We start from the raw sequence: 26,477 nt of genomic DNA, 5'->3' as shown, positions 1-26,477 counted from the left end.
TGCAATGTTGTACATAATCTTGCCTTTGGCGCATTCCTCCTCTAATGTAAAATGGGTCATTCTTTTGATAAAAACCCATCTAACGAGCCAGCTTGAAATGGCCCCCTCAATAGGAACAATTCATTCATATCGAGTTATAGTCATTCATGTTGGATGTGCGCACTGTTTAGATATAGCTTATTAATAGAACTAGTGCAGATACCATCTTTTCGCCTCTTTTCCACTATGCTGCAGTGTGATTTAGTCCAGTTTTGTACCGTACAAAAAAATTGGGAAGGGTTCTGAAATTACTGAACCGATTACTGACTTTCAGGGGTTTAATATCTTAAAGCTGTTGGTTGTCTGTCAAATGTCAAATGTGAGGTCTGGCGCACACAGAACGACGCCACCCGAACCTGACAAAACTGTCTGGCAATTTCTCGGTTCTGCTACAGGTTTTCACGAGTGGCTGACTGCCGGCCACTGGTTTTGCTGCTATTCAAAATTAGAATGGCAAGTGAACGGCGTCGCAACCTCACAGGTGTAACGGCCAATCAAAAATGCCGTGTCTTATCACATTCCTTTCCGGGTATGAAGCCAGATCCACTTGGCTCCTGCCAAGCTCTACCAATACAATATATACAGTAGCTTCTAAATATATTGGGTTTTTTTCCAATAATACTTGGCTGTATGTATAATTTTTCATGTACCTGTGGCTAAAAAGTAAAGCATGGAGAGTCTTTCAAAACAAAACTTACATTTCCCAATACATGCGACATCCACCCACCCACTGCCAAAGCTGTACTAATACAGTATATTATGCTTAACTATAGTTAGAATTTCATATGTACCTGTGGCTGAAATCTTTACTACCAAATCCGGTATGTTTGTCACTTTGTTCATTTTTACACACACAAATACTTGTTTGCACTTTGTTGAATTCTCATCCATCAAACAAAAATGCAGGCGCTCGTGTATTTTATGAAGCCCCTTTATCCTCATCCTCCTTATTTTCCTCTTGCGGCAGATGCAGCAGGTGAGCACGCAGCACTCTACAGACAGCGCTCTCTGCCCCACCGGCCGGTCATCCCACTCGTGGCTCGCATGGCCGACCAGAACACATCGGGCACTCCGGCCATGACGGAGAGGGAAGCGTCACGTCTGGATAAGTTCAAGCAGTTGTTGGCTGGCCCCAACACAGATCTCGGTAAGAGACACTCACACTTTTCTTCCTTTATTTCCAGCTGTGTTATTTTGACTCTTTTTAGTCACAAATTTCTGTTCCTTTGCACCCGTTTGGCTCTCAGCTGTGGTTTTTTCCCGCTCACTTACTCCGCCAGCTGTGCTGCATTTTTAACGATGCAGGGGACAAGGGGTGGGGTGGGGGGAAATCACACAACCATCTGGATGCACAGATTAGCACTAGACCAAAAACACCAGCACCTACTACAACAAACAACGTTTTTTTTTGTTCCGACCAAACAACAGGCCTCTTGTTTTTGATCCAACTCAAGAGACTTCTTGTCTCCTGGTCATGTCACCTTCATGACCAGTTTCCTAACAGTCCAGTGCACTTGTTGCACCACATGATATAATACAGTGGTAACTTGACTTTTGAGTTGAATTCATTCTGTGACCACCCTCGTCACTGTATCTCAAATCAACTTTCCCAATAGACCTTAATAGAACTGCCATTAATCTGTTCCAGCCCCCCAAAAAACACCAACCCATTTTTGTAATGATTTTTATTTGAAAATATCCCTCTATAGTAATGTGCTGTTCAAGAAAATACAGTAATAACATAATAAAGTTTAATGTAAAAACTTTGCTTTAATTTAATGGACATTGTGCTGCTCCTTCTGGTGTGCGCTTCTTGGCCACCAGCTCAGTAATGCATGCATAAATATAATACACAGATTTGATAACACATGAAGAAGACTGTAGCAACTAAGTTGCAGTAATATTCGTCATCTTCACAGAGCATATGAATTTGCCAATGAGTATTTTAGGTGTTTGCAATGTTTGTGTTCAAATATAAGTTGTTCAAAGGTTTATAATTACAGCAGTATCGATGCTTGTTTCGTTAGCCCATCTATGACATTTCAGATTGTGTTAACATTAAGCTCGCATAAGATTTTTTTGTGGTTTGGTTAAATACACAACCTTTTGTCTTATGTTTTTAGTTTTTCAGTCAACTTCAACTGGGAGTTTCATTAAACGGCTTGAAAGAAGCACGCAGTTTATTTTTTTTTTCCTTGTTCCTCAAAGCAAACGACCAATAGCCTATTGTGACGAGGCCGCACTCATTGAACTCCTCACAAAATCTTTGCGCAAAGCCTCCGTGCCTTCATCACGTGTCCTTTGTGTCATGCCTTGAGTGGTTTCTGCGCGCCGCCTCGAGAGCACTTGAGAAAAAAGGAAAGCATGAAGGTAATTAGCACTTAGCAACTAATGAGTCACGCGCTTATGCTGAACATGCAAAGTGTCGGAAATAGTTCAATGCAGAGATGTCATGGTTTAATTAACGCAGGCGCCATTCTTTTGTGAGAATGGCGTTTGTCCTCGTTTATCGCAACTGAAACATGAGCACATGAGGCTATACAGTATCGTCAAAGTTATCACTGTGTGTCAGCTCGCTGTACAGGACTGTGCTGTACTCTTGCACACTACGCTGTCTTTACTCTCCAAACTGGTTCACTGGTTAGTCAGCAGTGCGTAGCGTAACCCTAGCATCAGCTCCAGTGTCTTGAGACGTCAGCCTCTATTAAGACCTGCCAGGCGTCGCTGGTTGGCTGTCTAAATTTAGTTAGTTCGTTAATTTAGTGTGATTACACGACCAAGAATGTCAACTCCATTTATAGGAATTAAGTAACGTTTGTTTTGGGTGGGTATTGGATAGTACGGTAAGTATTGGAACAAATGCTATTGGGAAGATGGAGGATGACTCTTAAATGATCCTGAAGAAAAATGAGGTAATTACAAGTTGTAACAAACACAATAAGAACATAGATACAAACTCCACACAGGAAGCAGAACTGTGACGCAGACGTGCTAACCACTAATCCACCGTGCCACTCTTGTGATGCTGATAAAAAACATTTTAGATTCAGGTTACTTTATTTTACCCATGGGTAAACTTTGTTGTGCACTTAAAATCTCATGCCTCCAAAGCAGACAGCTTCTCGGAACAAAGTGAAATATGATTGTTAAAAAGAAAAATAAAGAATTAAAAGTGCTCTAGTGTAGTCAAATCCATTATAGGTGAGAGGAACGTCACTTGTACTCCGTTAAACTCCCCTGTCCCTTTAAAGGGAGGTCATTTTCCATGTACTGAAAGACACGCACTGGCTGACACGGAAAGTGGGGTGGATGACGCCCCTTGTGTAAAGGAGCAACTCAGCCAACTGTCCTTGACCTTAAAGGAGGGTTGCAGGCATGATCAATCGGTTCGCTTCCTCTCTTGAATCTGGCAATTAATCGCAGAGGTGGCGTTTTTATTTTTTTTGGGGGTGGGGGGGGGGTGCAGGCCCACTGGGCGTGTCGGGGCTGGCTTTCTTTGGAGGCGCACAATCAGATTTTTGTCCCTCTGAAAATAGTGTACTTGTACTGTGAACACACTTAAACATAGTTGTGTTCTTCATGATTTCATGTGTTGTAACAATACTAGTTTGATGCTATTGTAGCTGCTTTGTATGGTCCTAACACTGTCCGACACACTATCCTCCCTCTCTCTCTCGCCACCTCCCTGCCCATTGGTGACAGCAGTCTGCTTAGCGTGTAAGGTCATGCAGAGGGTGTTGACCTGTGCGTTTGCAGAAGTGGGCTGATTGATGTCAGGTGGGTTGCGGCTAATTATTCCCGATGTCCTGAGGCGAGCCTGTCTGCCGTGTGATATGGGCCACAGCGGTTTGCGCGCTGCAGCGCCAGGAACTTGGAGGGGCAAACAACCTGCACTGCCTCTGTCTTACTGGAATTGTAACTCTTACTATTTGTGGGGGATAGAGATGTTGTGAATAGCAAACAATTGAAAAAGATCTCTCTTTTGCAGATTTTAACTATAGTGGGCGGGTCTGGAATACAGCTCGATGATGAATGTACTTTTTTTTGCAGCCAATTTATTACATTTTGACTCAGTAATACGTAGATTCCCATCTTATAATACATATTTTGCGAGCAGCTCATTATCTTTAGTTATGCGATTACTGTATCTTATGTTGAACAGCTGGATGTTACCAGATGATTCGCTCTTAACTTCCATTGGCAATAGCAAGCCAGACCTTTCTCTGCATCATCTTGAGAAGTTTACCACCTTGCTTTCTCCGCCGCTAGCTACTTCTCTGCTAACATGGCGTAAGTGCGTTTTTTTTAGTGAACAGTTTTAGAAAGAAAACTTTGCTCGTAGTTGAGTTCATGACTGCTGATTCACAAACCAGCAGGTGTTAACTACTCATCATTTCGAATTGGACTTGATTTTAAGGCTGAAGTAGTTATTGCTCAATGGTAAGAAATGCTGCTGCTGCCATGGCGATGTTACTCTTCATCCCTCCACTCACAACTTATCCAGATGTTTTTGAGTCCGTTTTTTTTCAGGTGCTCTCCTTGTTTATCTTTGTCTTTTTCGCTGCCCTCTCCAGTGTGGTCCTTACAGTAGGCAGCTCCCATGCACAAGCACCCCAAAAGACATACAAGAACATACATCATTGGAGAAAGTGCCACGCATCTATTAAAAAAAAAAAAAAAAGCCCAGATGAATGCCCACCTTTTTTTTTTTTTTTTTTTTTTTTTTCATCCCTTTCCTCTCCTGCCGGTGTGTGCCGAACACTGTTGGTGGTGCTACAGCGCTTTGCTTTGCTTTTATCCCATCGTGAATACAACCTTGACTGCAGTGACAGTGGCTAAAAGACCTCTCCTCTCTGCTCCTGCCGTATAATGTAGTCATAGCATCAGCACCGCTTCCATGCCAAAAAGGTGATGTAACTCGCTTTAATGCGGTGCTGATGATGCTCGTCTTTGTGTGTGTGTGTGTGGCCTTTTTCGTGGCGTCTGGCACTGTAAAGGCGCTGAAGCCCTAATGCAGTGTTCTACTTTCATGCATCAATTTGATTCAAGGCAAAGAAAGCTTTATGGACTGCAAAAATAAAATACAGGGATGATTTTTGGCTCTATTTCTCCCAAATTCTGCGAGTCATCTCCTCCCTTCATGTGGTTTGGTCCTCACATACCATTCATAGTCGAGGCTATGCGTGCCTTGAATGTTAAGAAGCCAAATAAAAAGCAAAGAGTTTGTTGTTTGCATATACATGCATTGTATTTACAAGGGCTTGCGAAGCGACCATGAATTTAACAATTTAAATCAATCATTCAATCATTTTTTGATATATTAAGTTATCAGGTTTTGTTTAATTCACAGGCTCTGCAATGAGTGCACTTGTGGTTGTAATTCAGCGTGTGTATTTGTGTTGAATGGTCCCACTCTCATATGACTTGTGTAATTTGATGAGGCTTTTTCATTGTCAGTCACTGGATGAGAGAATTTGCCACAATATGCGAACAGCTCTCTGGTTTGTGCTCACATTTGCACTCCGGTAATTCATTAGCCTCTGATTTCACTGAGCATATTCATTATGTGTTCTACTCTTCTTCAGCTGTCGCACCCAATGTAATTTTACCTGAAAAAAGCGGCCATATTTGAACTTGAAAAGGGAAATTTGCTCTAAAAATTGCATTGTCGTTATTCAGATATTAGAATGTTTCAACTAAAACCAAGGCTGACACACACTTATCCACATTTCTACACTCACATATGCCCACTGTTCTCTTCCCGCCATCTGTGCCATCAATCAGGCTGGCTGAGCAGGTATAATCGGGGTGGTGTGGTGGTGGTGGCGGGCGGTGCGAAGTCTTTTTACAAGAGTCTTCTTGTTAGTTTATGAGCCTTCTGCTCCCTGGCGGCAGCGTGTCGTCCTTTTCAGATGAGTTAGATCGTGCAAGAATCTCGCTGCATTGTAGGTTTATAGGAGGGGGGGGGGGTCTTAAATTTTTTAACACACTGAAATGATAAAGATGTCAGTTCTAGTAGCATTGTTTTTTTGACCTCTCAGAATAGTGTCAAATGATACAAGGGAGCAATGGATGACATTCACCTACTTTTCTTTTTCAGGAGGTGCTTTAGATGAAAAAGAAAAGAAATATTAGATCCCTTGTTTCTTCTGTTTCTTGCCAGGTGCAACTAAAGGTACCTTTTGTTTGAAATAATACAATGATGACAAGGACAATAGCTCACAAGCGTTTAATATAAGAGCTGATATCTAGCTCTAGCCGTTTTCCATGGTTTTCTTGGTAATAACCAAAATTATATTTAATAAAACAATTAAGCTTTTGTATTCTTCAGGTAAAATGCCTTTTGTGGTACCAGGTGTTATAATGAACAAGAAATTGAAAAAACAAGGGTCTAATTTTTTTCATGACTGTGTATACCATACATATACTGTACATAGATATACATACAAACACACATTCGTCATAATATATATATATATATATATATATGGTAATGGAGACATTGATCTAATTATTGGAAAAAAAAAATGACTGTTAAGAATGGGCTAATTCCATTATTACATCATTTTCAAGTTTTTCGTAATGTTTTGAATTCATAAAAATATAAAAGTATTTGAAGTTTTGTTTTGTCTGGCAAAATTTCATCATCCAAAGTATTTTTCAGAGGACATTGAGCGAGAACTGTTTGTGAAATTTCAAGTCAGTCATGTTTGGTGAGATATTTGGTCCTGATAAGCTATCAGTATTGGTTAGATATTACAGTCTTGATAAGAGCTCCCCTATCTCATAAAATGTAATAGTTTGAAGTTTTCTTGTTCATGACAATGAGCTAGAATCCTGTGGGAAATTCCAAGTCAGCTGAACTTGATTGGAACAGTTTTGGAAACGTTTCACGCTAAATTACAGCACCCTCTTTGGTGAAAGTCTGTGGAAGCATCCCCAATACAGTACATTGAACTGTAAATACTTGGATGTTAAACCGCAATCCTGTCTGGCAAAGCGCCACGATCCAAAGATTTGAAGGACATTGAGCTTGAGATTTATATGAAGCTTTTGAAGCACTGAGGGTCTGTGCAACAAGGTCCACAATAACATGTAACACAACCATTTAAAAGGAAGAAAAACTTTTAAAATCTGGGACGTGTGCGTTTCTTTTCCAGATGTTTTGATTTAACAGGTGTGTGCAATACTCACACGAGTATGCCAGAACCTTGCTTTGCCCCAGTGATCCCGCTTCGTCTGAATGATGCCTGAATAGTGCATGGCGCCGGCCCGCCAACCCCCTCACCTCGCGCCTCTTCACCGGAGCCGCTGTCAACAAAAACGAAATGCCTTAGCTGGAAATCTCCATCTTGTGTACATGTCTGTGCGACCTCCCTCCCACCCCTTTTTCGAAAAGCTGTAATCATTTTGGGTGTTAAGTCGTTTTAATGGAACACAAGCGCGGCTTTACACTGTATATTTTCTCTGGCTCTGAATAATGCTGCCGTCATTGTACAATCATCGCGCCTCTGAGGTTTCCATACCGGTGCAGCTGTTGTTGATGTTCAACAGAAGGAACATGGTGTCCTAATCACCCCCCCTATGGTCCCCAGTTTTTCTCAGTCCAAGACAAAGTGCACCCCAGTATGGTCATGCATAATGGAGAGTCAGTCAACATATGCATTGCCCTTGTACATTGATAATACAGGTGTTTGTTTCTGTTATGCATTGAGTTGACCTACCCTCTGCGGTGTGTGCCTGCCAGCAGAATACACATCCGCCATACTGATCACACTAATTCCAATCCGTGTATACAATAATGTGATGTTTTATTGGTCCCACCAGGGAGATTCTGCTTTGACGTCCTCCCCCACTTGCTAATGTATACTTTCAAATGATTGTCTGCAGGCTAAATTGCCTGTAAAGTATGCTTTTGCCTTTGTGAGCTGCCCCTGAATTTATTAGAGACCGCTTAAAGAGACGCCTTCAAAATGGCAATTAGTGGACTTTTTTTGCATTCTAACACGAATCAGGATGTGCAGAAGGAAGAGGGAGGTGGACTGACAATTTTTGTCTGCCGCAATGTATTGTTAACTTTGCTCATCAAACCCGACAAGGGCAGCCAGTCCCAACCGCCGCCTCTGGGACAGTTGCAAAAATATTTCACCCACGACAACAGATTAATTTCCAAAATGGCATGGAATGTTGAATGTATTCCAGTGGTAGACAGGGCACGGCTGTCTCATTCATAATGCACGAGAGAGTCGGATGTGTTGTCGGAGAGATTAGCTAGCCTGGCGCTAATAAAACATCATCTGCAATTTAGCCTATATGTCAACTTGGCTCACAATGCCCTCGCTGTCTCTGCCGACTGGGAAATTGAATTATTCTCTTATCAAGCGATTTCCATAGAACGGGAGACCAGACGAGTGCGGGTATGTAGCATATTTAGGAATTATTTTCCCAATATGTATAGTAGATTGCAAATGATCTTTTGCAAATGCTGTCTCGTCTGCCTCTGATGCAGTATATACAGTAAATGTTCTCAACGTCACAGTGTGGGTTTATAAGTTGCCTGGGCTCACTGTGATTTGGATTCAGCATTGATCCAACACTCTGCCGGAGAGCGCTTGTCAGGATAGCGATTTTGCCAACGTAGAGGCTTTGTTTGCAATTTTTGCCGTGTGTGATGCATGGCTCTAAACAGACACATCCCCTGCCAAGTAAATATTCTTGTGGATTTCACCTGCTTCCCGTTCACGCTCAAATTCTCCCATCATTCAAGTAGGGGCATACTCTTGTTGCCATCACTGTAACATGAAGATGTACCATTAGCAAACTCGACCCTCCTCCTCTGGTGAGATTAATGGCAGGTGGGAGAAATATAACGGAGTTTAATTAAGACCGAGTCTACAAGATTCATGGACTCATTTCGTTGTCTGACAGTGCAAATGAAGGTTCAAAGGGTGCATGCCAAGAGAAGGGGGACACCCTTGACTAGCTTTTAAAAGAATAATGAATGCCGAGCTCCTTGGAGGCTAACGATTTCGACTTCGGCGTGGCTGTCTCCCTTCCACATAAAGGCAGATGTCATTGGCGGCAAATTAATGATGCATTCAAAACACACACTTGTGAGCGGTAGTCAAAGCTGCTTTTTTTCCCTGATAATATGGAGCTTGGGGGGGTCGAGCTTGTTCCTTTATCTGTATGATTGACCGCACAATTTAAGATTCCATTATCTTCCCCTACCTAAAGGAAGACGAAGAGACCTTCCTAGTCTTGTCCCAAAAATCCACAGAAAACCTGCGTTAGTGGTCCATATTTGCAATATCTCTGTTATACTTGCTACTTTGTGTAGTTGTAACCATCCTAGCATCCCAAAGGCCTACACTCCACTAGATCAGTCTTGAATTTATGCATAATTAAAGCAAGGTAAGTGAGATTAAGTGAGACCGGGGGCAAGGTAAGTGAGATTTTGAAAAAGCATTTTTAAGGTGGAAGAGGCGCGAGAACTATCGCGAACAAATGGCCGCTTCCTATGGCCAAACAAGCTCTAATGCTTTCACTCAATTTAGCCGATGGACCCAACTCATTGCTGTTTAGCTGATTTGTATTTCTTATCCCGCTGTCTGTCTCTGACTGCATTTGCATTTGCCTTGAAGAACAGGCCTGACACAGTCATTTGGCAGCACTAATCAATACCATTCACTCTGTGTGAAGGCCTTATCAATTCCCAGCCACTGCTTTGAATGCAAGTCTTGGAAGTATTTGAATTATTAGGTACATTCGTACTTTTTTTGCGAGAGAGGAGCATCTCAAGACGGTTCAGCTTAACTTAATGTAAAACAGTGTTTATTCAAACTGCCTTTGAGAAGTCACTTGGGGGTCTGCAAATTTATTTAGAATCAATTATTGGCATGTTATTTTAAAAAGTGCATACCTACATATGGGGACTAGCACTCCAATAATAAATAAAAAAATAATAAACCAAGTACTCCTCTCTACTGTAGCTTTGGACCAATTTAAAGCTCTGACATGATTGTGACATCACCTAAATTCCTGCATGAATATTCTTTTTTGGTTTTTGCTTGGGGTATTCTCCTTTTATTAAAGACAGAACTATTTTTGAAAGGTGTCATATTTATACAATAGTCATTTTATAAATTAACTTAATGTATGACTGTTGTTAAACTGACTTTACTGTCATAATGTTCCGACTTGATCTTGGAAAAATACTTTATTCTTGTAAGACTGCAACTTTTCACCCCGACGAAAGGTCTTTGTTCTTGTAACTATAACAGAAAGAAAGAGAAAAAGAAAATATGACTTTTCTCATAACATGACAACTGTTTTTCCTCAAGACAAAATATGAATCTCTTATTGTAAGATTAAGGAAAAACATTTTTTTTTGAATTCCTATGGCATTTAGTGGCACACATCCTAATAATCTTAAATTGGCGTTAGGGTCTTTGAGAAAAAAATCTCCCTGAGACAAAAGGTTTCAGAACCCCTGCTCTCACGTCTCGGAATGCAGGTAAAACAATCATTGCTCCTTTGCTATTAACGAATGAACCTCCTGAATGCTTAATGCCAATGACCAACTGGCTGTAAGAAAGCCTCCGAATGATTTACTGCCACTTCATACTCGTGTGTAGCTCCTCACATCGATGCACAGGAAATACCTGCTTGTTTACGCAAAGTCAAGATTGGCTCGCCCGTTATCCGAATAACAATAGATCCAAGTCTTCTCTCCGTTGCCACCAGCGGTCCCTCCGCTCATGCGGCCATCACTTCTTGCTGTCAAGGTGTGTGTCAGGGAGATAGCGCCATAGACTTGATGTAATGTGTCGTAGCCAGCATTAAGGCATTCTCGGGCTCTTCATTGACTTAAGGAAAGCACTCTTTTTAAAACCACTATAAATGTTCAATTTGCACCTCTTCATTGGATTTATTTTATGTGATAGCCCTCCAGCTCGCGTACCTCGCCTGAAGGAATGTAATTATTAATATAATTCTTTATTAAAAACGAACGAGCTAGTGAGAGAACACGCGTGGATGTTTTCTTTCATTGACTGATTTGACTTTAATTTAATGAGCCACTATTTAATGGATGTTATGTTATCTTAGCTCTATATAAATCATTTTTCTAAACTGAAAAGGCTTTCTTGTTGTTTTACAGAAGAGCTTCGAAAACTCAGCTGGTCTGGAATCCCGCGACAAGTCCGACCAATCACTTGGAAGCTCCTTTCGGTAAGTTTTATTTGGGCGCACGTTTAGAATGAGAATTTTTCATATTGCGCCATTATAAAATGTTCAAATGCTGTGCAGGTGATGTCATTTGTAACATTTTCACACAATTTTGGGTCAAATTGGTTGAGTTGTTCTTCAGTCACCTTGGAAGAAGCACAGCTATACAAACAAAAGTGCACACACAGCCGCTTGCGCTGGTTAAGTTTTACAAATGGTAATAAACACATAACAGATGATGACCATATGCACACACACACACACACACACACACGTATAAAGTTGCTGTCATCATCTGTCTCCTGACCCTACTCCCTTTTTTGATTTATGAAGACTGGTAATAGTTTGAGTGTGCTTTTTTTTTTTTTTTTAACTTGAATGGGGAAAATTAATTGCAAGGAACCAATAATTTATTCATGAGCCACTCAGTGTGTTTACTCATTAAGCCATTGTTTTGGCGTACGGCTCCGAGTCTGCCGAGAGATGACGGGCTTTTTCAGCACCGTGACTCTCCCATTAATTACCGCACAATAGCTAATGTGCCGCAGAAAAGATGTCATTAAAGGTGTGCGTGTGTGGCTGTTTTGTGTGGCGGTAGCTGGTGTGAACCTACCCAACTGGGGGTTTGAATCGTTTACGGCATCCTTATTTGGCACCGTACTAAATTGATACCGTATAGCACCATTGGACACTGCAGGAGACACTGACCTCTTAATGTTGTTTGTGGACTTGCCACGCCGCGGTACATGTGCTCACGTGCATATGCACATTTTTGGATGTATGTGGTTGCATAAGTGCAACTGCCCTGTGGGGTATGTGAAGACAAGTGCTTCCCTGTGGAGAAATTAATGTTAATGTAAGTGGGAAGTGTGCTAGGGCACACAAGCAACACAGCATGCAATAGAATTATGAGTGACCTTTTCTTCAAAATATTAGATCCCTTTTGGTCCACAGCGCTCTCATTCTAGCAAGTACATTTGCATAAGTAGAAGATAGTCTTCAGCTTCTTGTGGCAATAGTTTTTTTGATTGCAAGATTGTAGAGAGGAGACGCACGTATGCAATATACAAGGTCTCCCGACTAACATGGCATCTGCGGTTCCATTTATACTAAACATTGAGAATACTATTGTTTACAGTTACTTGAAACATGGTGTACAAGAATAGCCTTGGGCAATAAGCCACATGCTATATCACCATGTCTCAAGATATAGACATCGTTATGTGATCATGTGACACTCATTCGGTGTAGATATGCTTTTGTTGACATTGGAAAGTTCCACAATAAGTGAAGATGGTACAAAATAGGACTGACAATATTACGGCATATACGAGAGCTGAGTGTCACTCAAAAATTACCCCAAGAGAAGAGCAGTGACTCTTCCAGCAGGCCACAAAGGAGCACAGGACAACTTCTTAAGAACTGCAGGCCTCCCTTGCCTCAGTTAAGGTCAGTGTTCATAATCAACAATAAGGAAGAGACAAAGGCGAGAACATAAAGGCTCGTCTTTTGCAAAAATAAAAACATCTGAATCATTCGCAAGACTTTTGTGAGAATAATATATGGACTGACGAGATGAAAGTTGAGCTTTTTGGAAGGTGCGTGTGTCTCGTTACATCTGGCGTAAATGTAGCACAGCATTTCAGAAAATGAATATCATACCAACAGCCAAACCTGGTGGACCTGCGTAACTTGCTGTGATTGATAGAACCGTGCATTCTGCTTTTTATCAGAAAATCCTGAAGGAGAATGTTCAGCCATCAGTTTGCGGCCTCAAGCTGAAGCGGTTCTGCAGCAGGACAATGATCAAAAACGTCTGAATGGCTTAAAAAAAAACAACAACAAAATGAAGGTTTTGGAGTGGCCAAGTCAAAGTCCAGACTTGAATCCGAATGAAATTCAGCGGCCTGACTGAAAAAAGGACGTTCAAGCTCGAAAACCCTCCATTTTTGCTTAATTCAAACAATTCTGCAAGCAAGAGTGGGCCAAAATATCTCCACAGAGATGTAAAAGATGGCTCACCTGCTGAGGATTTCATTAGAATCCTTGATCTCGCGGTATGAATTATCGTTGGGTTAAATCCAAAACTTGGATTAAAGCTCAGTGTCCAGAAGCACTCAAATCTTCCGGAATGGAATAACACTTGACTGCCTTTTCTGTCATGTCTGCGCCACTGTCGGATGGAGAGATGGATAGGGAGGGATCAGGCTCGGAATCTATTCGCAATCTGCGCACACCCGCGGGCTCGCAGGCCTCGCCGCATGCCATAAACTTGGCAGAGACACCTAATAAAACTTTACTCCAGTGATGTCCCTTGTGCCCTTCCGCTGCTCACTCGCGTGCACCATCTTATTTTGATTCCCCCCCATCACCTCCTCTCCTCTCCTACACTAGCCAGATTTTTTTTTTTCTACCTGACAAAGATGAGAAACAAATCCCCCCCCCTTGGCTTCAGAGCTGGGCAGTCGCACCCCGGCAGCCTGCATTTACAGCCGCATCACAGCAGTGCGCTGTTATTATTCAACATGGAAATGTAAATGTAGTTTACAGGAAATATTATAAGTGTATTGTTGCTCCACCTTATTTCACTATTCAAGCAACGGTGGCTCCACAGGTTGCCCCCCGGCCGCAGAAATTCATCGAGTTGAACTTCCCATTATTTCAGTAACAACGCCATCTCATTTCATTTGTTTAAAGAGCACTTGGCGTCCGAGCCCGAAGTGAAAGGGAAATGGATTTAATGACTTTTCTGCTTTATGAAAGAATGACGGCCCGTGGCAGTATGTACATTTGCTAATGGAGTGTGGCTGCAAAATGTGACGTGTTGGGAGAGGCAAAAAAACTAACCGGCTGTGGAAACATTGATAGTATGGAGGGTTTATATGATATGTATCGTAAAGCAGTGGGACTGATTTTTCGAGATAATGATGTTAAACTGCTAGTTCATTTAGTCATTGGAAAACACTGGTTTTATTATTCAGACGACACACTCAGATCAAATCATTTTAAACAGTGATTCAGTTTGCTCAAATAAGGACGGTATAAAGACCCTACCTGTGTTTATCTTGATTTGGGACTTAGAATGTTGAAAATAGTTGCAGTTGAGAGTTAAGATTGTTGTAAATGGATCAGTTCAGAAGCAACATTGCCTGGATTTACAGCATCAGATCTGAATCAGGCCTCTTTCAAATGTGAATGTGAGAGAGTTATAATAGTCCAAAGAAACAGTGCATGTTTTGTTTATTCTTTACATCTGAGTTGTCGCTGCACAATGTCACAGAATTTGGATATTGGAGCCGTACTGTATCCTAATTAAACGGAAAAGGAAAGGGGAATACTGCGTACATTGAACAGAGATGGGAAGGAACTAAAGAGAACACTGTTGAACGAACATAATTAGGTTCTTTATCACACATCAAATTAAGGAAAAGAACCTTAAAATAATGTAGATCACTCAAGTGTGCTGGCTCTGTCCAAAAGGCGTTTCTTTTTCGAAGAATATATAAGATTTATTGTGAAGCTTTTGAATTACAATGTAACTTTTTAATGGGGTAGGTACTGTGCTTGGGCTATTTATCAGGATACTATGTTAAAAGGAAGTTAAGTACCTGCTTAAGGTCATGCCGTGTAAAAACCATTACAAAGAAATGGCTCAAGCCAAGGCCTCCGACATCAGGTGAGTGCTTCAATATTAGGAACAAAATATATGACATGGAACTATTAACTCACAAATTCAGAACTGAGGAGGAACTATGATGCTTCGACCGCAGCACAGCAGTGAATGAGTTGATAATATGCTCTTCCAGCTGTTTGTTTTTCTCATTTATTTTTCGAATGCCGTGTTTTTGACAAAACTGATATCAGGACCTCCAGGTCAAGAGAAGAGAAGAAATTCACAGGACGTTTTTGCTCAACTTGTACCTTATCTCTTAGTGGGACCATTTGTTTTTGCGCCCAAGTCAAAAAATAATTTAGATGGTCCAAAGGCTTAGTTAAAGAGAAGCTGCTTCATTTAAAGTCCCTGAATGGATTCCCGAACATGTATTTACTGTGCTTTTCAAGTGGAAGAGCCATTAGAGAGATGGAAGGTTCAGAAAGTAGATGCATTCCGAGGATGAGAATGAAGACATGAGGTTTTTTTTTTTTTTTTTTTTTTGGGCTTTTGATGCCATCCATGCATTTACACTTCACTCATCCCTTTTAACCAGTAGACCACAAATGAATTCAAATATAGCCACTTAAATTTCAGCACCAAACCATTTCTCTGAGAAATGCACTTTACTGTGAGAAATATTTGATGATTTGAAAAGCAGCAGTTCATCTAAAGACGTAACTACTACCACTTGTTGTGTGCTCGGTCCTTTCAAGCCGTAAAGCAGCTGCGGTGTCGCCGACCTCCGCTAAGCTGCCCATTAACCTTTAACACACACACGCGCACCCCCTCCGTAACCCCAACCCCCTGCTCCGCCACCCTTCCCCTCCGCTCCCCGGCAGTTATCTGGCAGGCACCGGATTTGGAGGTGACAGGTGGGCTTTTATTTGGCAACTAAACCACAGCGAAAAAATGTCACATGGGGTCTTTACTTATGGATGGTAATGTTGACCGTGTGACTGCAGTAAGGTCGCTGGAACATATGGTGTCCACGTTGTTTGTTTTGCGGGTTATTAACTGCAAAATAAGATAAATAAATGCTGAATCTAAAGTGGTCTGTTACAAGAGCTTTATCAAAAATTCAAAAGCAGACATACCCCGGCTGAAGGGTGCACAATGACATAATTTGTTGGGTGGAGACGTCCTTCCATCCGTCAAAGTGCGTAAGAGAGCAATAGATTATATTAACAGTCCATTTGGAAGCCATAATTGGCTAAATGTACTCTTATAAATGGCAAGATGGTCTTCATATTCCTCTAATGTGTCTGATTTAGGTACCACTCCCATGTACCTCGTTGTTTATTGATGTGGACACGGGATTATGCTTGAGTTCTTCAGTTCTAAAGATTGAAATTAAATAATTTAGAACCCCACTTTTCCTGAGTTTGCTGTCTCTTGATTGCATAAAGGTTGACTACTCGGGGCCCAAAAGCAGCATCGCGTTGGAGTTTATCACATATCAAGTCTTGTTTGCACAAGTCACTGCAAAGGAAGCAATTCCTGGGAGAGGAGACAATCTCTTTGACAGTTTAAGGCAGGTCAGGGTTTTAAATCAAAGACATAAAAGATGTTTTTCTTCTTCATTAGACTGACACACAAATATATAGGAGAGAGAGAACAAAGCACAAGATAAAACATTTGCCAGTTTCAGGTACTAAAAAGACTGAATTAATGAGTCCCTTGTGGATGCAGCTTGTGTGTGTGCCCTATGCAGATGTTTGTTAGCATAGTCTCGAACCATTTACTGCTTATTATTGTTTGGGCACTGTTATGAAGGTAAATACAAATGTCAGTCATTTTTGTCCGCTATGAGGCCACAGGTAGGCTAAAGAGGGACTTTTAATAAATGATTTGAATATTCTTGCTTCAAGATTCATTTGTGTTTTGTAAAGAAAAAAAACAAACATTTTCAAACAAGTTCTGAGGTCCAAAGGTTTCCCACTCACACACACACACACACACACACAAAATATCTGACCACATTGAAATGCATTCACAGCCTTCCAATCTGTAACAGTCCCTTTTTGGTAAAATGTGTAAAAAGGTCCAATTAAATAACGGTAAACAATGCAAGCATGTTTTCCCATCCAGATTAAAAGGTAGCTTTAGCAGAAGACCAAAACAAACAAAACCATGGGAAATCCCTTTGGTCACGTAGCGTGTGATATTATCTGACTTTTCTCAGGGTTACCTGCCTGCTAATGCTGAGAGGAGAGAGAATGTCCTTCAGAGGAAGAGACAGGAATATTTTGGCTTCATCCAGCAGTACTATGACTCCCGCAATGACGAGCACCATCAGGACACATACAGACAGGTATATGTATATACATTTATTTATATCTGCCACACTCAGAACACGACAATTGATTGTCCTTTGTTTCACATTGTCTCAACGCCACACTTGTCTTGACTCCTTGAAGGACTCGATGAGATAAAAGACTTCAGAACATTTGTCTCTAATGTATTGCCCTGTGCGTGTCTGGGTGCCTGAGCATGTTTGAGTGTGTGTTGCCAGGATAAGTGAAACCGGTTATTTGACAAAATGTGCTTCTTCCGTGTTTCGCCACATTCGAACTGAGGCTATGTAATCCATCTCACCCACTTATTTGACCAAAACGAGCACAGCTCTTGGCTTCGAAAACAACTACTTTCTCTGTTTATCTTCCATTTCATTTCGGACTGATAGCAAACATCAGAGTGGGCTGCCGATCGCAAAACCTTGTCCTATTTCAACCAATTTCGCCCAAATCCCTCGCCAGCTTGTTGTGATGATGACTTGGATTGTATCTTGAAGCATCTTTTTGTTTTTGCCAAACCTCCTGAGTACTTGTCTGTGTGTTTCTGTGAATATGTGTTACTTTCGGGCACTTAATTTGACAACATATGGTGGTAGGTTTATGGGATTTATCCATGTGTATATTGTACCTTTTTGTTTTGCAGTGCCTTTGTTGTGTTCATGTCGTGGTCCGTCAGCCAGTTGGAATCTCTCCATTTAATTTGTATCTGTCAATCTGTCTCCAATTAATGTCTTGTTTGTGTTTTTGCTCGCTTGATTTTGTGTACACACATATGGTCGTAGCCATTTTGGGCATCCCTGTTTTTGTTGTTTACTTTATCAAGAACTGTTGTATTTCAAAGGCTCTAAGCCTTTAAATACACGTGGATGATGTATGTAAAGGGGTTAAATTACATAGATTTCTTTTGGCATAGCGCCAAGCTTTGAGTTTGAAGCTACCTCATGCTAAAGTTTTGAAATGCACAGGAGGCAATTAAAACCCAGCAATAATTTTTTTCACAAGACTGATGGATTCGGTTTTGCCATTTTATTTGATGAGACATTTGGGAACGCATACCCACGCAATAAACTAAATCCTGCTGCAAGGTGCACAGAGTGATTGCATTGACGGATGTTGAAGCACACAAGCATTGCCATCGATGCCATTTCCTCCCTAAATATTGATATAATTTCTTTTTGGAATTGCGTGTCGGAATAGCGGAGAATGATAGAGAGGAGTATGAATGTATGCGTGCATGTTTACATCTAAAACTTTCTCTTCCATGTCAGATCCAAATAGACATTCCTAGGATGAGTCCTGAGTCTTTGGTGCTACAGCCAAAGGTGACAGAGGTAAGGGCGTACAGGATCGTGAGGACTCCCTCCCTACGCAGTTGTCTGTAACAAGCCACACAATCTCTCAAATAAGAAAAATCAGGCTCCAGTCGCTGACCTGCATCCTGTTTTTTTGTTGTTGGCTCCCTTCTGACGATTCTGTCCGCCTGCCATGTTCACCCGCTGGGGTACACTTTGAAATCAGTGTGCCTTCAATTGAGGATGCCAAGTCACACTAACTGTTGCAGCGTCCGCCCGCTGTCTGATCCGTGCTAACCTGCCCGTTGCTTCAGTTTGTCTTTTTTCTCCCTTTCTCTCTCTGCAGATTCACATTGACATACCGAGAACTAATCCTCTTATTCCTCTCTTTCAACAAGCTTCTGTCCAAGAGGTGAGATCAGCCCCTTCCCGACTCTTACCCTTTGCACGCACATCACCTCACCTAGCAGGGGTTCTTTGGCCTCTTCATTTAGGGAATAAACATTATAAAATGTCGTGTCGGAGCGATCGGCTTTCCAATGTGTTTAACGCATCAGCAAGAACGACATACCCTAACGAACTACAATGGTCGACGACAAGGTTTTTGCCATTTCATTCACGAGACGACTGAGGGCAGCGAGACAACGGACCGCTGCAGCAAAGAGGAGCCTGCGGAGTATCATTCCGCTGGAAACTGCGATACCCACGGCACTTTAAATGAATCTGCAAAAGGGAGGCACGCTAACAAAAGGTAGCGATGAATGACAACTTGACATTTTATTCATGAGGAGACTGAGGGCGACAAGACAACGGAGCGTTTCAGCAATATCTGTGGATTATAGTACTGGATTATGTTGGCATGTGGGCATCCTCCAAAGTTGCGGCAATGACAAATCTGCTCGAGCAATAAGTGACCAGCACTGGATTATTAAGTATCTGGTTTTGCCAATGGAAAAGCTTCAATTTTTATTCAAGCTGTTCCGAGCAAAATAGATACCATGCAGTGGAAAATAGGCCTAATAATCCTCTTGGCAAGGCAAGTGAGTCCCGGTGCAGCAGGGTTATCGGAGCCCTGAAATTAGACCATAACCATTCATGGTAAAGCATAAACCAAGGCACCAACCACACTTCTAGTCCAAGATGTTCCGTCCTTAAATTTAATAGGTTATATACTGTTCTTGGTAAGAAGTTTTGTTTCCAAAAAGAAAAGACTTAAGAACCATTGGCCTTAGGGGGAATAAAAACAAGGCTTGTGGCTAATAAGATAGCCAAGACCAGACTCACAAACACGTACGCATAGGCACGTACACACATATCTATAACCACATGAGCATGCGCACACTAATTCTCATTAAAGCGTATGCACGGGTGTATTGCACCATTTGTGGGTGCGTGCCAATAAAGGCAAGTGAGGTGGCATATTAGTATTTATCAGTACACAAACACAAGTCGAAGCGCACTAGCAGTCGCAGCCACACAGCACGTACCTTTTGCCCTTCTATTTTAAAGAACACAACTCAAGGCTGGAATGCATAAAATCAAATGAAGAGTGTGTGTGATGATGTATATCATCTATGTCCCCCCCTTATATAACCCCTCGCATTCTTTTTCCCTTTGCCAGTGCTCTCCCTTTTGCTCGCAAAATGAAAGCCACAAGCATTAATTTGAAATATTCCTGCCCCGCCATGTGCTCCCCTCATATATTTCACTATGCAACAGACTCCAAAGGGCCCTTTTTATATGGTTATGCTTGCTGCAGTGCCACCTGAAAATCACCTCTGCTTCATTTCATTCAGTTGTTTCTTTCTGCAGCACACAAACCCCTCCTACCTCCCCTCGTGGGGCTCGGTGAAATTTAGGCAGTCAACAGTCTGTTCCATTTCAGGCAGAGCAGGATATTGAAGCAGTTCTCCAGGGATTTCATAAGTGATACCCAAGTGTTTGTTTTTGGTTTGTTTTCAAACAGTATGACCGATTTGCAGTATCCTCAGCTACGGGTTTCTAGTGTAAAAACATTTAGAATATAGACTAGATCAGGATATATTAGTATTCATTCGGGTTAGGCATAGTAATCAGTCTGCAATTGAGGGAAAATGGGCAACCAGGCATGGGGAGCTCTATGGGCTATATCCAAGTTATTTCACAGCTCCTCCAGGCAATGGTGTTGTGCAAAATGCGACACTGAAGTTGAAACAGGAGCTCAGAACATTCAATGTTTCTCCAACCCCTTTAACAACAATGACTACTAATGTCAATGGCTATTTTTATATACAGTAGACAGGAATAATCCAACGATCAAACTAAAACACATAATGCGGGCAAAATAAGACATGAGCCCTACACGGTGGTAGTGAACTCGATTCACTTCACAACAACTAGCACTATGGCAGATAGTGAACAATTCTTTACATAAAGAGACTTCAACCGTCTATTTCCCCTACTAGTTGTATTTTGTCAATCTAAACATAAAACAAAAAGAATCACACATTGTGTATTAAAAAAACACTTAAGGCCATAAAGGGCTAACAAATATCAGATTTCAACAAACGGTGCAACACGTAGCCAGATAACAACAATACTCAAAGGCATGTATCCTTTATCCTCTGAACCCTCCCCTCGACAAATATTACTGCGGCTGACTGACTCAGTTGTCTATGTCTGTATTATACTGTCGCCTGGGGGCCAAGGTGTGCACACCAGAAGGAGCAGCACAGTGTTCATTGAATCGAACTAAAAAATGTGCCGAAAGTATTTATTTCTTTTCATTATATTTAATTCACCCGTTACGGTATGTTTCTATAAAGTACTGGATATTATAATGCTCTTCTTGATAAAAACACATGACAAACATTTTTGTTGAGGTTATTTGGGAGGCTGCATCAGTTTAATTGCATTTCCATTCATTTCAATAGGGAAAGCTGATTTTAGATGAGAGTTTTATGTCATAGAACAAAAACTCGTATCTTAAGGCACCACTGAACTGTTTCATTGTGTCTTTTTTGGTATTACATATCAGTTGCAATCGTATGAAGACATGTTAAAATGGGATCTTGGAGATGCTTCAATAAAAGGCTAAAACTCTGGTTCAAACCAAAAATAACAGTTTCCATTTGAAGGTGCTTGTTATGTGTCTTTTACATACAAAGGTTGGATTGTTTGCTGGTAATACATCTGTGTGGGCAGGGGATGATGCTTTTCCACTTGTAGCTCTTCACTGCGTACGAGCCAATGTGAAATTTGCATGTCAGCTTTTGAGGCGGCATGAAAAAAGAAACGTGCCATTACACGCTCCCCCTTTTGCTGGCACCAGCGCCTCTCTGTTTGATGGATGGGGCTTTGATAAAGGTGTGGAGGCAGGTAAGGGGATAGACCAGAGGAGCGCCACATCTTCCAATCACCCCTGACTGCCTTAACAGTGATTGAACTTATTTAAATAAAACCCCCAAAAATAAAAAAGGCATTTCACCATGTCTGTGTTTTCCCTAACACAATGAGCTATGGGGTTATTTAGAAAGTGACAGCAACATGACATACTCTCCTATATAGAAAAAAAATGCTTGATGGGTACGATGCGGGAAAGGTGCGAGTAGATGTATGTGTACCTTGGTGAAAATCCATTTGTGCGCGAGGAAAACAAACCCAGCATTCAGCTGACTCTAATTCACCTGAACTGACAGCATATGCTGGACCGCTGAAATGGGGAACGTGAGCCTAAATTAAAAAAATACAAATAAACCCAGATGGCCAAGGCTGAACATCAACAAAAATAATGTCTTAAAAAAAATTCCCTAATTCTGTTGATAGTTTTTTGGGTTTTTTTCACTTTAACCTCTAAAGTTGGAAATCTGGACTGTTTGCCCAGCCAGTCTCCCACTGCAAAACAATGTTCTTCCTATTTAATTCCACTTTTTGCAAGCTTGGCATGCCTCACATTCTTATTGCACACAAGTGTCCCCCTTGCATGCCTCACAAATTTACACTGATGTTCTTTTTTTTTTTTTTTTTTTTTTTTTTTAAACCGTTGAACGCTTGTTAAGTTAAAATCCTCCACGGAGAGAATGAACAGGCAATTGTTGACGCAGTATCTCTTGTTTAGATATTTGAAAGGATCCTTTTCATTTGGGCCATCCGCCACCCGGCCAGCGGCTATGTGCAAGGCATCAACGACCTGGTCACGCCCTTTTTCGTGGTCTACGTCTTTGAGTACATCGGTGAGTAGCTCCCTCTCGGCTTCAGTTTCGCTTTTTACCAATGTGTCAGTCATCATTTTTTTTACCACCCTCTGCTGCAAGTGGCTAGCCTTCTTCACGGTTAATAGAAACACCTTTCACCTTTCCTAGCTGGAAGGACTCGGGGTTCATTTGCTGCTTCATCACCGCAGGTAACAGGGAATGAATACTGGGGCTCTCAAGACCATCTTTCTATTAACAGCTTTCGGCCACCTCAGAACCCTTTCTATACCTTTTTTTAAAAGTAGATTTTCTCCAGTGGATATGGTTCTTCTAAAATGGTCTTGTCTATGCAGCAGAGATTCAAATGTGTGTGTTTTTTTTTATTTTTTTATTTATTTCTGTATTTTTGTTGTTGCTGTTGTTTTTCTTCTTTCAGTCTAAAGCATCTTGAATTGTCTGGAGACGAGGCCAAACAAAGATTGATCTGATTGCACAAAGGGTTCAGCAACCCTGAATACTCTTTCAACATCCGTGATAAGAGTTTGCTTTTGACAGTGATGTTATATATTTAAATAGCTTTTTTTTTTTTTTTTTTTTGTCGTGTGAATCTGCTTCAATTTGTTTTCGCATACTTTTTAGGCATTTCAATCCATTTAAAATAGAAGTACCAAATTGGATTCCTCTGTGGAGAACCTCGCATGCACCAACCAGTGTCACAGACACATTAGGGCCCGCACGTTAAGTGCTGACTTGCATGCAAAGGTTGGAGATTTCACACAACAACTGCAGTACAGCCTTAAACATAAAGGGGGGGGGGGGGGGGGGGGGGGATAACTCAATAAAAGCCATGCTGGCAAAAGTTGCAGCAGTACAACAGTATTTGGTGTACATTCCAACCAAGATGCCACATATACAATAAATAGTTTTTACATATATATACTGAACTCCGCACTGCTTGGCCCCAGCCAAGCGAGCCGTTCTCCTGTCAAAAAGTCGTGGAGAAGGAGGCCGGCCGGGCCTGCGGGCAACTCGCTGCGGCGTAGCACGTCAAAGAGCAAAGAAAAATAAGGGATGGTGTGATAATGTATCACTTAAGATATCCTGCCATAGTTTGATTTTATAACTGAAATGCATTTTGCTCCAGGCTACATTTAAGTGAAATGTATGGCAAGACTTAAAAAACGTTTGGATTTTAAAAGGTCAGTAATGACAAGTTGTTACTCTTAAGTGTTATTCGAGTGAGAGTTTGGTATCGGTGCATCCCTAATCGAGAATATTTGTACGTCAGTGATGTAGAATTGTCGCTCCGCACTTTTGTCCTGAACTCTTCTCTTCTTTGCATTTTCCTTCAATCTCCACCTTCCTCCGGTTTGTTCTGCCAGCCTCTGTGAGCGTGAACCAAGACCGGAGCTTGAGAGGATCACGCTGTGTCTCTGTTACCCGCGTGTGCGTCAATGTGCGCCGATGAGCTGCGAACAACACGCACAACTAACAAACCTTTTTGTCACGCCGGCAAGGCAGCCAGTGCGTGCTGTTGATGTTGTTTTCAAGGGATGTTTTCTCCGACATGAGGAGAACGAGCCAAAGAAGGTTAGGTGGGCCTCATTTTGGTTCTTGGAGTGAACGGGTAGGAAGTGTGAGATTCCCTCGAAACAACCCCTTTTATTATTATTATTATTATTATTATTTTTTTTTTAACTCTGCTTGTTTCTATTACACAACACTCCACTGTAAATGTGAAGAGATTTTTGGGAGACTAAACAATTACAAATACAATATAGATGAGCACAAGTTTTATCGTCTACACCATTCATACCAGCGAATGCCAGACTTTTTTTCATCAGATTTATTCCTGTCCACACCATTATCTGGATCTGTACTCTTAACACAATGGATTCCTCAAACGCGCAATACTGTTCTTTTAAAAAGCAACAATGAGTGTATATCTATCTTAGCTCATCTTAACTTCTATATGATAAGAAATAGTAAGTTAGGCCTCGTGTTAGTAGCCTAAAAGCAATATTGTGGTTTTCTCAAATTGTTGCACCTCTCACATCTACCTTGAATTTTGGAAAACACACCGTCAAGTAATGTTGAAAGCACAGTCTTCACAACTGAAGTAACAATTTTCAGTCCTCTGTGCGGATGACATTTTTCGATTTGCAATGGAGTTGATTTGTTTTTCCCCCACTCTGTGCTTCTACGTTTCCATTTTATTGTGTTGTTGGAATACTGAAAGTGTCCACCTTCAATAGGCCTGAGATACAAAACCAATTAGTACGTGATCACTAAATTATGTGGCTTTAATGTTCGCCCTGGCAATGGGCTAAATACAAAACTGGTTACTCTTATATAAGTCACATTTTAAAATATGATTAGTCATGTTCTGTCCTTCCGGATTGCAGTAAAAATAGTGCATCAAAGGCCACATGGAACATTTATGTTTATCCACCTGGGCTGTGAAGCAATTTAGCTGCTATCGCTGTTATCAAAGGAGAAATTGATTTAGCGTGTCTACCCTTCTCGTATCTAATTTGTGAGCCGTTTCGTTTGCTTTTATCTATTTTACTGCTCACACCATTAGTTGAACATAGGCCGGGATGGGCCACAACAGGCCAAGCAGCGAGGCCAAGCAGTCTTTAATTGATCAAGACACCAAATTGTAATCTGCACGGCGAGGAGAGATGAAGGCAAGAAAGCTGCTTGGAATGACAGGGCAGGAAATAGAGGGAAAAGGTGACATCTCTGGCAATGACAGAGAGATAAACAACAGTGCAAGACAAAAAGATCTTTGCGGAAATGAGTGACTGTGAAAGTGCCAACAGGCTGTCAGATGTCGGGTGCACTGTCGTTACAATCAACCGGAAGATGAGTGGCCTGGTGTACCCGGTCGCCATTCTGCACTTTGACACAACACTTGTCACAGCGGGCAGGAAGTGGTTCGCTTCATTGTTTGTTTCCCTCGTGCCATGATCAATATTCTTTTTGGAGGAGTGCATCTTGTGACTGAGGTGAAGAACCAGCAGTAAAGTCTGGTAATCTTTGGATATTAGACAGACAGCTATGAAGGTGCAAGAGCAGCGGAAGCAGCTAGAACTGGTCCATAGAGGAGACACTGATGGTAATATGTCTTCAATTTAACAGTTTTAAACCAGTAAGCCTCTATTGATCCCAAGCTACACTCAAAAACCCTTTAATCTCTGCTAAATTAAGTGGAATGGGTACTTAAAAAAAAGCTCTTGAATTTGTTCTGCATGACAACTGGTGTGTGCGCCTGGGGCAAAATTGTGCATGTTTTCTTTTTTTTTTTGGTCAACCTGAAATCACAGACCAACGTTGTCTTCAAAATTTCCTGTCTAGTTTGACAAAGTAGTATTATTATTCAGAGGCACCAAACAAGACCGGTTTGAATTGCTAGAAAGTAATAATAGTTTGCATGACCTTGTGAGATAGCTGTTCTGTAAAAGACTGACTGTCACTTACTCTTAAAGGTGTCATTGTGGACCAACCTAAAATGTTCAGTATTATTTGCCTCAGTCCTGCACAATTACGCCACAGCAGTGGATTTGACTTAAGCCCCTTTTCCATAATTCAATGGATAGAGAGATGTATTGACTTATTGCTCTATTTAACCAAGCAAAGTGACCGTGAGGAACAGCTGGGAGGCTACCGAGTCAACGCTTTCAAGGCTGGTAGTAGTTGACGTAAATCACTCTGCAATGCGGTTAAACACTGGCAGAGATGGACGAAAGGTAGATCACGGGAAAACACTGCTTTATTTTAACCAATGGCTATC

General features: G+C 41.4%; 1 protein-coding gene across 7 annotated transcripts in view; it reads left to right on the top strand.

Moving 5' to 3' along the window:
• The window catches only part of tbc1d22a (TBC1 domain family, member 22a), a 124,880-nt gene that overhangs the window by 5,014 nt on the left and 93,389 nt on the right, over nt 1–26,477 (top strand). For 6 of the 7 annotated variants that reach the window (XR_009786331.1, XR_009786333.1, XR_009786332.1 and 3 more), the window contains exons 5-9: nt 1,007–1,186; nt 11,201–11,271; nt 17,106–17,234; nt 18,856–18,921; nt 22,606–22,720. Coding sequence is in view for 3 of the 7 variants with exons in the window: in XM_061761511.1 (XP_061617495.1) it covers nt 1,007–1,186; nt 11,201–11,271; nt 17,106–17,234; nt 18,856–18,921; nt 22,606–22,720 (561 nt within the window). In the remaining 4 variants the exon portion in view is untranslated. Of the gene's footprint in view, nt 1–1,006; nt 1,187–11,200; nt 11,272–17,105; nt 17,235–18,485; nt 18,549–18,855; nt 18,922–22,605; nt 22,721–26,477 lie in introns of all 7 variants that reach the window. The other variant, XM_061761513.1, reaches the window with a different exon arrangement.

This window comes from Phyllopteryx taeniolatus, chromosome 22 (genome assembly GCF_024500385.1).
Source record: "Phyllopteryx taeniolatus isolate TA_2022b chromosome 22, UOR_Ptae_1.2, whole genome shotgun sequence".
NCBI classification, from domain to species: domain Eukaryota; kingdom Metazoa; phylum Chordata; class Actinopteri; order Syngnathiformes; family Syngnathidae; genus Phyllopteryx; species Phyllopteryx taeniolatus.
The sequence above is the reverse complement of the archived record's forward strand: the minus strand, read 5'-3'. Positions and strand labels throughout refer to the sequence as shown.